General features: G+C 35.8%; 1 protein-coding gene across 1 annotated transcript; it reads right to left on the minus strand.

Annotated features, from left to right (window-relative positions):
- Positions 1–163: 163 nt before the first annotated feature.
- Positions 164–15,692, minus strand: LOC132276986 (uncharacterized). Its single transcript, XM_059778665.1, has 13 exons — positions 15,223–15,692; positions 13,475–13,617; positions 12,638–12,754; positions 11,361–11,475; positions 11,142–11,279; positions 9,655–9,750; positions 9,415–9,528; positions 8,989–9,057; positions 8,705–8,775; positions 8,469–8,562; positions 4,194–4,322; positions 3,962–4,051; positions 164–1,294 (listed from the first exon to the last, which is right to left on the minus strand). The coding sequence occupies exons 1-13, from the start codon at positions 15,613–15,615 to the stop codon at positions 1,202–1,204; spliced, it is 1,662 nt and encodes a 553-aa protein (XP_059634648.1). The 5' UTR covers positions 15,616–15,692; the 3' UTR covers positions 164–1,201.
- Positions 15,693–16,131: the final 439 nt, after the last annotated feature.

The raw sequence follows: 16,131 nt of genomic DNA on the forward strand, positions 1-16,131 counted from the left end.
GTGGGGGTGTATTTGGTTTTGCTTAACCTAGTGATAATATGTGTTTGTTGCATTTATCTGGTAACAAATAATTCCATCGTTATTTACAACATATAATTATATGGTAAAAGTGTATACCTGATTTCAAACAATAATATTATTTTTGTTTTAAAAGTGAAGTACATTTTTTTTTTTTTTTTTTTTTTAATCGAGTGAAGTGCAATTTGAAAAATCGAAATTGCAAACATTACCTCTGCAACCGTATTGAGCTCATGTGATCAAATTAACCACTCTGCCTACCAAATCCTCACAAGAAGACACCAACTATGGATACACAAGACTCTTTAAATCATCATCATATATATATATATATATATAGAGAGAGAGAGAGAGAGAGAGAGAGAGATTGGTTTTTGCTGATTCTTGAGAGTTTTGGTTTCAGTTTCACCTGCTCCAAGAACAAATGCAGAAGAGGGTTTGTCATCCACATGAATGCCTTGGTCAATTATTGACATATATTTGATTAGCACTTTGCTTCCGTAGCCCATATTTTCAGCTGAACACTGCACTTAAATAATATCTCCTGAATTACCAGCCTTAATTAAGCTAAAATTATGATTACTCACAAACTTCATTGCTCCCTCAATGCCAATGATACTCTTTTGACACGAAGCAATGCTGTATGAATCTCAAACTCATGACACCCCATTGCACTGTTTCGAACTCTCATTTCCAACCCCACCCCCCAAATTGCTGAATTCCAGCAATACCTTAATAATGATTTTTTTTCCCCATTATTTTGCTCTTCTAGTGAAAAGAGAAACCTCCACACAGGACTGTGACATCGATGCTATTTTTTATTTTTTATTTTGCAGGGAACCATATCTAAAAGGAAGAGAAATTGAGACGTTAGACATTTATCACAGTTTTTCAATATTACTTGTACCGAATGTACATGCTATGTACACAAGCCTTGGCCAGACTGATAATACAAGAATGCCATGAAATCTCTCTCTCTCATATTCATATGACATGATCAAAAGTTTTGACCTGTCAAATTAAACATTAATGCCGAGAACTGTAAGAAAGGGTTATTACCATACTGTTGTAGTATATTCCAGGCTTTTTTGCAAGAGACAGCTCTGGCTAGCGGCTACAATCATGTCCGGAAGGGTATCCCACACTTGCAACTTTGGATTGTTATCCAACTAAGTTTGGGAGTTCATGATACATACAGCTGCCTCATTGGTGTTAGAAGCCTCGCAAAACGGAGGGGTACATATGCCCTGACCAATGTTCCATTCTCAGTGTATTCCTATGAGGAGAAAAAAGGGGGGAAAACACACGAGAAAACTAGCTTCAGTAATTGTGCTAACCATTTATAAAATGATTACTATATAAGAAAGTTATGGAAAGGCAAAACCAACATTTCAAAGATTGAGCAACATCTGTTTTATTTTTCAACCACATAAGCCTTCTCGAACAGGGTGGTAGCACAATCTTGTTCCAAAATGTCAATTATTTAGAAACACTTAACCAAGTAAATAGCATGACAATTAACTCTCTTCACCGACCTGAACTTATCTTATTGAGTTCCTCTTGAAAGCAAACAGATTAATTAATAGGTTAATCTTTTCAATACAACCACCCCACCCCCACCCCCACCCCCACCAGGGCACGGCCACAAAAACCAGAAGCTGAACTCAATGAAACGAGGGGAAACCTCATGGAAGCACCAACTACAGCATATCTGGTGAACCAGTGAAAAGCATTGAGCATTCGGAAGTGGTCCTTTTTAACCATGTGAAAGCACAAACCAGCCAAACCCGTCAACGCGTTAATGGACTCAAATAACTTTAAGATAAAATTGAAAAAGTTGTTGAAAAATCGATGTAAAGTGCTATAAAGAGACCAATCCCGTCTGTAACAAAATAGAAATCCCTCTCAAGATCTAAATACTCAAGCCTTGCCTCAAGCCTACTGATTCATCAACAATGTCTTATCTCTTTTCCATGAACTCTCTCTCTCTCTCTCACACACACACACATTTGGGTTTATTTAAAATGATAACATAGCTGATTTTCTTTCTTCTCAAATGACAACGTATTTATTTCATTGGTGTTTAACTTCTGATCATTACTCAACTGAGGACAAGCAAGCCCTCCTTGCTTTTCTCTCACAGATCCCTCACGAGAATCGAGTCAATGGAACGCCTCCGACTCGGCTTGCAATTGGGTTGGTGTCGAATCCGACGCCAATTGCTCCTTTGTCTACTCTCTCTGGCTTCCGGGCATTGCCCTTGTGGTTCAGGTTCCGGAAAACATAATTGGAAAACTGACTCAGCTCTGTGTGTAAGTCTCTACTTTAACCATCTCTTCGGTCAGATTCCCTCTGATTTCTCCAATCTAACGCTTCTCTGTAGCCTCTACCTCCTGAACAACCAGTTATCCGGCGAGTTCCCACCCAGCATCACCGAGTTAACTTGGTTGGCCCGTCTAGATCTCTCCACCGACAACCTCACAGGAACAATACCATTTGCCGTCAACAATCTAACCCAGTTAACCGGATTGTTTATAGAGCAATTTCATGTTTCTACAGTTTTAATTTTTAAGTAACATTGTTCATCTATCTTCAAGAGAAGTAAAAAGAGAAGTCGTTTAAATAGGAGCTGGTGTCTCATTTAAGTTGATCACAGTAACTAGCTGAGATTTAAGAATATTAACTTTAAGATTTAAGAATATTAACTTTCTCCGATTTCTTTGGTCGACAAAAGTTGAGATCTGCGGTTTTGATCTACCTGGAGCAAGGATTCTAATAAATGTTTAATTGTTCAAGGTTCACTATAAATAGTGATTTTATTCATTAGTTTTCATGTGCAACACATTAGCCCACGTCTAATTTCTCACAGTTTCATCACCAAGCCTTCTTTTACCTTTATCATTCTCTAGTTTTAAGTAACATCGTTTATCTATCTCCAAGAGAAGTCATTTTAAATAGGAGCTGGTGCCTCCTTTAAGTTGATCACAATAACTAGGTGAGCTTTAAGAATATTAAATTTATTTTGACTTCTTTGGTCGACATACATTGAGATGTGAGGTTTTGATATACCTGGAGCAAGGATTTTAATAAATGTTTAGTTGTTCAAGGTTCACTATAAATAGTGATTTTATTTGTAGTTTTTGTGTGTAACATTTTAGCCCACGTCTAATAACTCATAGTTTCATCACCAAGCCTACTTTTACATTACTTTGATCATTCTCTTTCCAAAATGGGCACTGCTTACTGCAGTAGTAAAATCTATGGTTGCCAAACAATGCCGTTTCAAGTCTGAGAACAACCACCTTATGCAAATAACGCCAAAGAGTATGTCTGCACCCATTCTACATCTCCAATCACTCTTCATAAACGAAGGACCAAAAGTGAGACCAAAGGCGAGAAGTACATTTGAGAATTCATCCCAAGGGTCCCATGCATAATTATTACTCCCTCCGTCCCATTTTAAGTATCCCTTTTGGGAAACTCACTTTTTAAGATGTGGTTTTTAATATTTTTTTATCGTATTGGTAGTGAATGAATTACCAAATATATCCATGGTGGGTCCAAGTGACGTAATGGTTTTGTTTTTTGAAGTTCAATGCAAGAAGGGTAAATTGGGAATGCTGTAAAATATACATTGACTTTTGAATTGGGACAATTATTTTGGGACAGCTAAATATGGAAAGGTGGATACTTATTAAGGGACCGAGGGAGTATATGAATAACATACTATATTTAAAAAACAGTCATTTCAAACACAAAAATGTTTCGGTAACCACATACAAGGATTTCTGAAGACTAAAATTTGGAGGTTAGAAAAAAATATGCACTTCATTGTTATTTATAGAAGAATTATTAATTAGTGATGTAGACAAAAAAAAAAAATGGACAGATGAAAGGGAAAAGGTTATTAAATTAATTCAAGGGGCAAGAGAAAAATACTCACAGTTCTCTCAACCATTCCGACCTGATGTATGTTACTGAGGAGTTCTCCTTTGTCAAATGGAATCAAAGCTTCCACCCAAACCATGGAATCCTGTAAAAAAAAACAATAACTTTTTCAGCACAAAAATACAAGAATTTGGAAAATATAAATTGGAGGACATCTACTATTAAAATCAAGAATATAACAAAATAACTATGCTCTAATTCAGTGAAAATCATCATCAATTCAGGACCTTCAGTTTCTCCTGAACTGCATTGCAGAATTCCTCTAACCCGTCACCATTTAAAGCAGATATGCATACAATATCTTCTTTTTCCTCTGCTTCTAACTTGATTTTATGAGGATTGCTAGCTTTGTCAACCTGTCAAAAGTAATTGTAGAAGTCATGCTGTGATCAGATCAACCTAGAATGCATGTTCCCATTAGTGAAACTCGTATTTAAATCATAGAATGAGTGACAAACTACAGTAAGAAGATTCACATTTGTATTAAGAGAATTAAAAAAGAGAACTTATCATTTATCTTTTCTTTTTTTTTTGACAAGTAACTTATCATTTATCTAATTAACCAGCAGGATAACAACACCAGAACACCCTGCAATTCAGGGCTGGAAGGAAATGTGTAATCTACTCCAACAATGCTCATAAAATGGTTTGAGACCATGACCATTAATTTCATTATTCTTCTAATTAGTGACAAAAATATTTCTGAGCAAAAGATTATCAATTTGATGGCCATCAATATCCAAATAGATTACTAATTTTAAATATTGTTTTACAAATGGTCTGCTGACTCGATATTTCTTTCTTGCCAGAATCTTCAGAGGAAAAAAAAAAAGAAGAAGGGAAGGATAAGATGAACACTACCTAATCAATGGATCTTCTTGTGTCAAGGTCAACAACAAAATCTGACTCTACATAATATTCTGGAAACACAATACTAACAAAAGATCCACTCCTCAACATCCCAACACCCTCTCTAGGATTTTCCAGTATATACTTCGATACCAATTGTTGTGCACATGGATTGCGTTTTAAAAAATACTAAATAAGTTGCAATATGTGAAAGAATTGAAAAGCTAGCTTGTACCCAATATATCTGAATTAATTGGGTTAGACTCCTCTTCCTCAAAGCATATAGTGCTCAAAGTTACATTACGATAATGAAATTACAGACAAAGAATGAGAAACTAAAATCCTAATTTATGATGCAAAATCTAGAAAGTAATTAAATATTGGCCAACATGTTTTGATCCAAAGCCAATTTAACTCTAGAGTCACCATCTAGTTTTAGGACAATAGGAAACCAATAAATCACATTCCCTATTCAAAGCCATGATATTGTTACCAAAACTCAAGGATTAAAAAATTAAGTTATGATGCGAAAGCATCCAAAAGATTGCTTACACCCATATTGCCTGAACTAATTTGATATTTACTCATCACCCTTGGAGCTTGTTAATTTGTCAAAATTACACTAGGATAATCAAAATACAAAAAATAGAAATGAGAAACTATGATCTTAGCTTGCCAAATTACACTAAGACTCGACCCTTCATTCATCTTCTATGCCCATTGAATTAGAATAGAAGCAAGGTTTATAGAAAAATTATGAAAGAAACTGCCCTAAAAAGAAAAAGGGCAAAAAAAAAACACATATGAGTTAGAAGCCGAGGAGGAATTGTTTTAAGATAAATAAACTAAGCTCAAAGGGAGGGAGGGAGGGAGGGGGGTGGGGGTGGGGTGTAAGGGGATCAAGATTCAATAAATAAAAGGTTATGTTACCTTGAGCAAACTCACTGAACAACTCTCCCTTAATCAAAAGCTCAGTCTTAAGAATTTAGTACCTTAAAATCAATTACCTAACCCGCTTTCCTCAAGTTTTCAAGAGGATAACTCGGTCTGGCTCTGAAGCCTTCAGGATCTCCTTTGGATCACTTTTAACCATCAAATTGTGCCCCAAGACCTCTAGGAAGTGGGGCTATTAATAGTTGAGTATTAGGGTAGGTATGGTTTCCTAAAATCAGTGGCTGCAAAATGTTTAATTTATTTCAACAGCCAGAGAAAAAAACTCTTAACACGCTAGTGTTATGCTTGGGGAACAGGCAAGCCACAACCAAGACAAAAGGATCCACAAAAGTCTCCTCCTGATAAAAACACTGCATTTTCTATATTCAAGTCTCCTACACTGGATCAGGTGTACTGAATCACATACTGTGAAAGACATTTCGAGCGTAGATATCCTAAATCGAGTGTAAAGTCCTGATTTGGGTTCAGTGGCTGCCTATGCTTTCTTGAAATGTAACTCAAAACTCCATCATTTTTTGCCTAAAAAACTTTCATTGCCATGGGTATTTCGATACATTTATGAGGCCCGGAAAAAGATGTTCAAGTGTTAAACATAATCCAAAAAAAACCCCTCAAATTGAGGAACTAGGGTGAAGCATTTCATATTACATTACTACTTCTGTATTGTCATTGGATGCTCAAGGTTGCCTAGTGTAAAAATGGGATGCTTATAGACACACTCAAAGAATATCTTGGCCTCGAATGCTAAAATGGATCGAATCTTGTATCTCGTCCATTATGTTCTCTATGCTTGTGAACGGATCTCATGCTGGTTTTTTTGCGAGTTCGCGCGGTTTGAGACAAGGAGATCCCTTATCGTCTTTTTTATTCCTTATTGTTATGAAGGGATTGAGCAGATTAATGAAGAGAGCGGAGGATCTGGGTTATATCAGGGGGTTCACAATCGGTAGAGATGTTGCTTATCAGATTGAGATTTCCCATTTGTTGTTTGCGGACGATACCTTGGTTTTTTGTGATGTAAATGTCTCCCAACTCATATACTTGAGGTGCATTCTTGCTTGTTTCCAAGCGGTGTCCGGACTTAAAATCAATGTTGGAAAGAGTGTGCTCGTCCCAGTGGGGGATGTTCCAAATATTTCCTCCTTAGCTACAGTTCTTGGGTGTGGAGTGGGCGCTTTTCCACTTACTTATCTGGGATTGCCTTTGAGAGTTTCTTCCAGGAGAGTGGGGAGTTGGGATCCGGTGATTAACAGGTATGAAAAAAGATTGGTAGGATGGAAAAAACAGTATCTTTCGAAGGGGGGGAAGGTCACTCTTATTAAGAATACCCTCTCGTCCCTTCCCACCTATTTCTTATCTCTATTTCAAATCCCGTGCTCTGCTGCTGAACGGATCGAAAAAATTCAGAGAGACTTCCTTTGGGGTGGAAGAGGAGAGAAGTTCAAGTATCATCTTGTTAATTGGGAGCAGGTTTGCAAACCTTTGAAATTAGGAGGTTTAGGTATTCGGAAGCTGGTCCCTTTCAATAGAACTTTATTGGGAAAGTGGTTATGGAGGTTCGGTAAAGAGCGTCATCAACAGTGGAGAAGAGTTGTCTCGTGTCGTTTTGGGGAGGAGAGTGGGGGTTGGTCCTCTCATCTTGTTTCTGTCACGGGAGGCGTTGGCGTTTGGAAATTCATTCGGAAGGGTTGGGATGTGTTTTCCACCCATATTAGATTCAAGGTTCGTAATGGTAGGTATGCTCGATTTTGGGAAGACTTATGGTGTGGTGATCAGTTGTTGTCTCTTTCCTTTCCTCGTCTCTTTAGTATTGCCGAGAACAAGCATGCTTACATAGTTGATTGTTATCATCTTGATAACAGTGGGGTTACGTGGATGTGCGTTTCAGGCGTTCTTTTCAGGATTGAGAGATGGCAGAAGTATGCGCTTTTTTGGATTTGTTGTATAGACAGAAGGATGTTGGCAGAGGTTGTGATGATATTCTGTGGGTCCCTTCCACTCGTGGTAAATATGGAGTACGATCCATGTTCTTGTGTTTGTCTAATTTCACTGGCCAAGAATTCCCATGGAAGCCTATTTGGCGGCGCTCTAAAGCTCCTCCTCGAGTCGCATTCTTTGTTTGGACCACCACCTGGGGAAAGATTTTGACATTGGATAATTTGAGAAAGAGAGGTAATGCCATTGTTAACTACTGTTGCCTATGTAAAACAGACGGTGAGTCCATGGATCACATTCTTATGCATTGTCCTGTGGCGTATGATTGTTGGAATCTTATCTTCAGTATTTTTGGCGTTCAGTGGGTGATGCCTAAGCACTCTATTCAATTAATTAGTGCATGAAGAAGATGCCCAGTTAAAAGTCATGCTCGTGATTTTGGAGGATTGTCCCACATTGTGTTTAGTGGTGTATCTGGAGAGAGAGAAATAACAAAAATTTGAAGGGAAGGAATCGACTATAGCAAATTTAAAATCTCTTATTCTTCGTTCTCTTTTCTGTTATGTAAGAGGAACGCTTGCTCCTCGATTGCTGATTTATTTGACCTTTTGGACTCTATTGGTCCTTAGGGTTTTCATTTTTGTGTATTAGGGACGTGTTCTCCTTTTGAACGCTTTTCTAATATATTTTACTTATCAAAAAAAAAAATGTAGAAATGACATGTAACTAGCTTCATAATTGAATGAGCAAAAAAATCCCTGTACCTTGTTCCACACCGTTAACTTTGGAATTGATAACACATTCAATTGTGAAAGAACTTTGTTCACAGCGTCTATCTGTTGCTCTGCCAGTGGATGGCTGAATGTCATATAGATATATAGCAAGACAACGTTAAATATAAAAAGGTAATGTCAAATTATCGGAATTAACTATCGTTCATTGAATAACAAAGCCATACCTAAATTAATTAACTATTATTCATTGAATAGGCAGATTATACCTAATGTCCACCACATGCACCAGGAGTGATGACTCTGAGATTTCCTCTAATGTTGCCCTGAAGGCAGCAACCTACAGCAAGAAGCAATGATAGAAAGGAACAGACAATTATTTCTGGGGCTTCACACCAAAGAAAGGTTTAACATTTACCGGAACCTCTTCTTTGATAACTAGGTACAAAGGAAAAACAAAGAAAAATAATGCAAGTTGTAGAGAGAGAAAACATGAGCAGGTAGACGATGTAACATAATAACATATGCAACTTGAAGTTGCAACATAGCTCACCAGCGTAGTTGGTAGCTTTTGGATGAATCCAACAGTATCTGTAAGAAGAAACTCCTTCCCATTCTTCATCTGGAGACACAATCACCCAAAACAAAAAGAAAAGAAGAAGAGTAACCGCTAAGAAATGGAAGTGAGATTGTGGAAACTTAATCCAGTACAAATACTTTGGGAGTGGCGTAGAGCCAAAATGCTCAGCAAGAATTTAGTTTGACAGATAATTGAATGAACACTTAAAATCATCATGTAGACTTGTTTCCACGCATATGATGCTGTAACATAAAACCATTTAGAAACCCATTCCTACAATCTACCTCATGAAAGACACTAGTATCTTGAGCAACTACTTGTCTTCTTAAATAACAGTACAGAATGATATACCATAGAAAAAATTGTACCACGAGAATTTTAAGAGTATACTCTACTGACCTGCACCCTTCTTGTAGTAGGATCAAGTGTAGCAAATAATCGATCCTCAGCAAGAACATTAGCCCCTGTCAATCGATTTAAAAGTGTACTCTTTCCAGCATTTGTGTACCCAACCTAAAATCATAAAATCTATATCTGTGAGAGAATTTTATATATATACATGTGTGTGTGTGTGTGTAAGAATCTTAGCAACCAATATAAACAAACTTTCTGTGATTGCAAATCCACGTGTTCCCTTACCAAGGATACCACAGGAATAGGTACAGAAGTACGTCTGTTCCGGTACTGCTTTCGATGTTTTCGAACTGATTCTAGCTCTTTTTTAAGACCACCAATCTATGAATGCAAATGAAATTCCAAAGGCAAAGTCAAATTAGAAGATAAGCATAACCAAATCATAAACTTCAGAAGGACACGCATAATATATGCAACCACATGAACAAGGAAAAAGATACTGATCGTACGGATTGTGATTGCACTCAGATGATATTTCAACATCATGAATTTTTGTTGTTTGATATCTTCAATTTAATTTTTCAAGGAGGGGGTCTGTAGTTTTAGCTTCATCTTACATCTTAATCAAACTTAGCAAAAAATTAAGTCATAATTAAGGTGTTAATTTTATCCTCTCTGAGGAGAGGAATGACTCTGACAAAGAAATGAAGAATGAAGAAAGATGGAAGAAACAAACAACTGAATAAGGAGGCTTATTTAAATATATATATATATATGTATGAGAAGGCATACCCCTTATTAAAATGTTTTCTAAAACTTATCCTCACTGTTTATGATGTCCTAGCTGAACACTGGACCAATCAATGGCTGAGGTCGCCTAGTCAAATAGTTGCATGGCAATTAAAGATGTGAAAAGCCTATGTTTATACAAAAATAATAATAATTAAATAAAATAAAATTAACTGTTAACATTGTATACATTCATTATATGTACATATGCATGTCTTTTTATTTATATTTTTAATTCATGTGCATTATACAATTCTTACCATATACAAGTGGCTACGTCTACCTATCTTAACTTGTATCTAGTTCAAAAGTGTAAATATATAAGAGGTTAACATTTGAGTGCCAACTTCTCATGGTTGAGAATTTGGCATGCTGAGGAAACATCATGGATACTGGAGTTCTATAGTTCTCATATTCAATAAATGACTTCTTTAACATTTAATAACTATTCACCATCTGGCTTAGAAGAACATAAGGCTTAACATGGTTTGATTCCTTGTACGAACAATAGCAAATAAACTGGAGAGGCTTTGGAAGAACATTTTAGCAAGCAATAAAGCAAAAGAAAAGCTTCTAGTTTACATATGTTAATCCGAACACGAACGCAAATCTCTTCGCAAGGGACAAAAAAGAAAGAACCATATTGTTAATTACCATCTACTCTAAAAGCTCAAGCTATTAGAGAAGGTGTAACTCTAATACTTAAATCCTTCAACACGCCTCCTTGCGTGTGGCCTTCTTTTGGTCCAACACATGTTTTTCAACTTTTTAATTAGGCTGACAGTGAGGTTTGAACTCGAGACCTTTGGCTCTGATACCATGTTAACTACCATCTACTCTAAAAGCTTAAGCTATTAGAGAGGGTGTAACTTTAATATTTAAATCCTTCAGCACATGCATGAACACAATAACAGTTTTATGACTAGTACACACTGTACAAGAACCTACCCATAAACATAAATTGAACGAGAAAGGCTGCTTACTTGAGTACGTAAAATACGCTTGTCAACTTCAATTTGTTTCTCACCCATTCCCTTAACCTTCCCTCCGGCTTGACGCTCAAGGTGAGTCCACATTTTTGTAAGTCGTGGTAATTGGTATTCCATTTGTGCCAAGGCAACCTAAAATGATTTTTGGTCTTGTCAGTATAAGCATATGAACAAAAATCAGAATATTATTTCAAAGCATAACAGCAAATTTGCCTGCAAAGCTGCTTCATGCGTTGCTGCTCGCTGGTTAAAGATATCCAATATAAGGGCAGTGCGGTCACAAACTCTAACATCTCCGCCAAAAGCCTTTTCCAAATTACGCAATTGTCTGGAAATTTAGCATTGTAATAAAAATGAATAAAAAAATAACAAACATTCATAATTACAATCCTCATGCACCAAAACCAAAATTATGTAAAGATATAGTTGAAGGTAAACCATGAGGTATTCAATTAATCACCCCAGACCAGCAGGATATTTAGTCCTTTTCTTTTAAATGCCAGACAGAGAGCTATCAGTAGTAATGAAATATTAGATATACTTTCTACGTATAACCAGATGAACATGGTAACATAAAAATTATTTACAAAATTAGCTTGGAAAAGATTAATTCAAGCTATAATAGTTGCATAAATAAATCAAAAGCAGCGAAAAGCAACTGTTCAATTTCCTGGGTCAAGCCATGAAAAGCTTCAGTGTTTACAAAATAAACCTGTCAAATGGAATTAGCAATGAACACATGTTACACATCCATAAGAAGCATAAGGTAGCACCTACTAAAGATATATGTTAAATGGACTCTTTAAACATAGGTAAAGCACCCTGGTCAGACACACAATACTCAGACGTGTATGAGAAACGTGTCCGACCTTCTGGTGGGACTGGGGACATGCACCTAAAAACTATATCAAATAATTCAGTTTTATTGTGTAATTGTTTCAAAATGAGTGAAGTGCCTAAATTGAACACTATATTATATAAAGACATAATTTTACCATTGAAAATAAAATAAAAATATCAAATACTACGAATATTTATCAGCGTCCCTGACACGTCTGACATTTATATAAATACCCGCACTGACGCACGTATACAAGTCCATATAACATAGCTAAAGAGATATAAGTGAAAATTGCCTATGGTAATTAGGGCAGATGCAATTAATATTGATGACTGAATCAGTGAGGATGACAGATTTAATCCACATTTCAAACTAAGGAAATCAATAGCAAAGAGGAAGGCTGGAAACTTTGGGTCAAGGCAGTAAATATTGGCCCATTATTTACCACAGGGTATGGAACTCTAAAGCACTGTGACCAATTTTGTGGGCAACCCAAGTTAACAAGAATACAGTCACATGTGAAACTTGGTAGGCATAGTTTAAGTCATAATGCAAAATAGTTGTCCAATATAGCAGTAGCTGTGTATTTAAGAGTGTCATCTTCTGGAAGCAATCTCAACATGGAGCATAATATCATTAGAAAACTAACCCTGCTGAAAGCTCATCATCAAATATTACAGTCTCAACACCAAATGCATGGATTGCACTCTTGATTTCTGCAACCTTGCCAGCTCCAATGTATGTCCTTGAGTTTGGAGAAGCAAGTCTGAACCATAAGAAACGAGCTATCAATCTAAATGAATTAACATGTGTACCACACCACATGGAAAATTTATACAAGCAAATAGCACAATAAAAGTATCGATTTTTGGCACTGGAGTTCAATTCTTGTGCCTATTAAAAGGAATATAATAAATACAGTGTCATGGAGCTAATTAAAATTAGATGCACAATTTTTATTGTAGATATTCAACCATAGGATGCCAAATTGATATTAAATGAAAATTACTTAAGACTTTAGAGCTTTTTGACTTAAAAGCTACACCCACAACACACTATAGCTCCAAAAAGTATGCATTTGCGCTAATTTCTCATCTTCATGTTTTGAAGGTTGAGTCACACAACCTAGTGCCAACAAGAATGCTTGAGGACGTAAGCGGTTAATTTGCCCAACAAACATCTAGAAGACCAACAAGACCTCAATTTTGCTTAGTTGTCCCAATCCCACCGCACCCCATACACGCCCCAAAAAAAAAAAAAAAAAACTTACAACTCACTACACAGAGATCTTTAAAATGACAGTTACAACTAAAATTCCAACATGTTTTTATTACAAAGTCAACTTGAATAACTAGGAAAAATTCAATGCCTTATACATGGTACACAGTATCTTTACCAGAAATGCAAGCAAAATAATGTTCACTATGTTGAGCATCGCATTACCTATTACAAGCAATGAAATGGAATATGTAAGAGTAGCACTCACTTTTGATATGTAGAATCAACAACCATGAGTCCAGCGGTGTCTGCTAGTTGGGCCAATTCCTTGAGTGATTCCTCTATACTAAAGGTATCCTCTCTATCACCTTTGCGCTGAACACCTACGAGGTAAGCTTTCTCCTCAAAAACCTAAAAAAGAAAAAGAGAAGAAATCCAAAATCAATACTGGGAACTCTTTGGCAACAACAAAGTATTTAACGTACTTGGACCGTTATCCATGGTTCTGACGTATTGGAGTGCATGCGGTTGGTTAGACCTAGAGGCGGTGAATAAGTCCCACGTATATCAATTCACAATAAACTTTTTGAATCACTGTTAATCCTTGTTTAAAATTTAATTAATTAGTTTGATTCATGTCTCAATATCAATCACATAAATATTTATCCAAAAAAAAAAAAAAAAAAAAAAGCAATCATATAAATAGATAAAGCAATAGATAAAGGAAGAAACCATGGAACCTAATTCAGATGATCAAAATCCACTATGAGAAAGATCTTACCATACAGGAATCACCTAGTCACCTACTCAAACGTAAGCAAGATCTCAGTTATTGATCCATCAATCTGCCTGATAGTTTCAATTCAGCTCTTTATTTTAATTATCACAATCACATATAATATGGTAATATATGAAGAACCCTGGATTGATTCACAAAACTCTCTCTAAAAATATAAATTCTCTAAATAATATGTAAATAATTAGAAACCATTGTGTGAGATACCATAGACTGACTATAACCCCATATTTATAAGTAATATAGGAGACCCATATAGTATGTTAAATAAAATCTTATTAGAATTTGATTTGATAGTTTTCATAAAAGTTATTCTGCAGGTTCGATCGACCAATAAGTTGATCGAGCACCACACTGTCACTCTTGGATCAATCGAGCCTCCAATTGAAGCCCACTGAACTTTAACAAAAAAAAAGAATCTGCAACATACTGATCGATCGACCGTTTGATAGATGCTCATTGTCTTGGAAAAAAAAACTCAATTTAAAAAATCATTAAGTAAACTTAGGATAAAAACACTTTTTTGAAAATATGTTTAAAAAATACTTTTGAGCCAATATAAAGATCAAACCTAGGTCAGAGATGGTATCTATCGTCTCATTTACCTTTAACCTAGATATGTAATTAAGTCTTGCAAGATTTGTGCAGTGTTCTTCGCTGTTCTTTATCTGTGTCATATTCTGACACTGAGAAACACTATTTTGAGTTGAAAATTGTCTACACGTAACTCACAAATTTTGGATTGCTAAGACTACTCAACCAAGCAATCGGTGGTTCATCAGAGAGGCAGAAGCTAAATTTCATTCTCAAGTAGTAAACATTATAGATCAATGCTGTTACATGAGAAAAGCAGGGTCCATGGGCTCCCTCACTCCATTCACTTTCCATGTAGTTACCGAACTTGAAATGAAATATTTGAATCTTGCAACAGTTTGGTGGTTCAAATTGCAGCTGAAATTTTCTAAGTTTCATTTCACAAGACTAGAACTGAAAATCATATTATAATAAACCCATAAAACTCAAACAAATCCAATGTTTCTTATTTTACTTTTTTCAATAAATAATTGAATAAAAAACTGAAGAAGTTCAGAATGCACCATTGTATGCCAACTTCAATGGCTGAAGCTGTTTTTAATTTTTCAAAAAAATAAATAAATATATATATATATATATATTGAAATAAATATAAAGAAAATAGAAACATGAAAAGGATGACTAACCTCTCTTCCGTTTCGCAGCTTGAACCTATCGTCATAGCTCTCCTTTTCCTCATCTTCTTTCTTCTCAATTCTTTTCGAAGAAGCTTTTGTCGAATTTAGGTTATTCTCATCTACTACTACTTCAGCGTCCACAATTCCTCCATTAACCACTTCATCTTCAGTATCAATAGTCTCTGGCTTTGGCAAAGAAACGGCGTCGTCGGGAGAGAGGACGCTAGTTCCATCTTGAAGAACTCTGATGCATCTCCAAGGTGAATTGTTCTTTGTGTGGTGTCCTCGCAAAGTGAAATGAACTGGTCGATTAGGGTTTTGAATCCATCTGCAATTTGTATCGGGAAGGATGATAAGAGGCGATGATGGTCTTACTATTGACCAAAAGCATGCACTCACCATGGATGGATAAACAATTATACTTCTTTGTCAGCTTCGTTTTCACTGGTTAGTGTGGACCATTCAATTCGTTTACAGGTGAATTTATATATATATATATATATATATATATATATACATATACATACATGACCGTTTTTGTGGATACTAATAGTAATAGGGTGCACGTGGTCCGGTTTGGACTGAATTCGGAGTATTTTGGACCAAACCACTCATAACGGTTTCATTATTTTTAAAATCAGACCGAATCATAATGTTAATGAAACCAAATCAAACCGTAAAAAACCGGTTTAGTTCGGTTCGATTTATTGGTTTTAATTGATTCCCTTTAATTTAGTTTAATTTATAGCAGTAAAGTTAAACAAAAAAAAAAAAAAAAATTTGAGATATATTTTAAAGGAAAAAAATTTGAGATATATTTGAAAAGTGAAATTTAATTTTTTTTAAAAGAAATTTAAATAACAAAAGAAAGAAAGGGGGCACATGAGAACTTTACTTGACTTAGGTTTAGGATATGAT

This window comes from Cornus florida, unplaced genomic scaffold (assembly GCF_030987335.1).
Source record: "Cornus florida cultivar Cherokee Brave unplaced genomic scaffold, ASM3098733v1 CherokeeBrave_3.0.0_Hap2_Chr10, whole genome shotgun sequence".
Taxonomy (NCBI): Eukaryota; Viridiplantae; Streptophyta; class Magnoliopsida; order Cornales; family Cornaceae; genus Cornus; species Cornus florida.

What these genes read in the sequence shown, in the direction of transcription:
- LOC132276986 (XM_059778665.1), bottom strand. Translation starts at nt 15,615, where the DNA reads ATGGTGAGTGCATGCTTTTGGTCAATAGTAAGACCATCATCGCCTCTT. An exon ending in AGCTGCGAAACGGAAGAGAG is followed by an intron (nt 13,618 to 15,222) that starts GTTAGTCATCCT and finishes TTTCTTTTTTAG; the next exon opens with GTTTTTGAGGAGAAAGCTTA. An exon ending in CTACTACAAGAAGGGTGCAG is followed by an intron (nt 9,058 to 9,414) that starts GTCAGTAGAGTA and finishes TTGTGTCTCCAG; the next exon opens with ATGAAGAATGGGAAGGAGTT.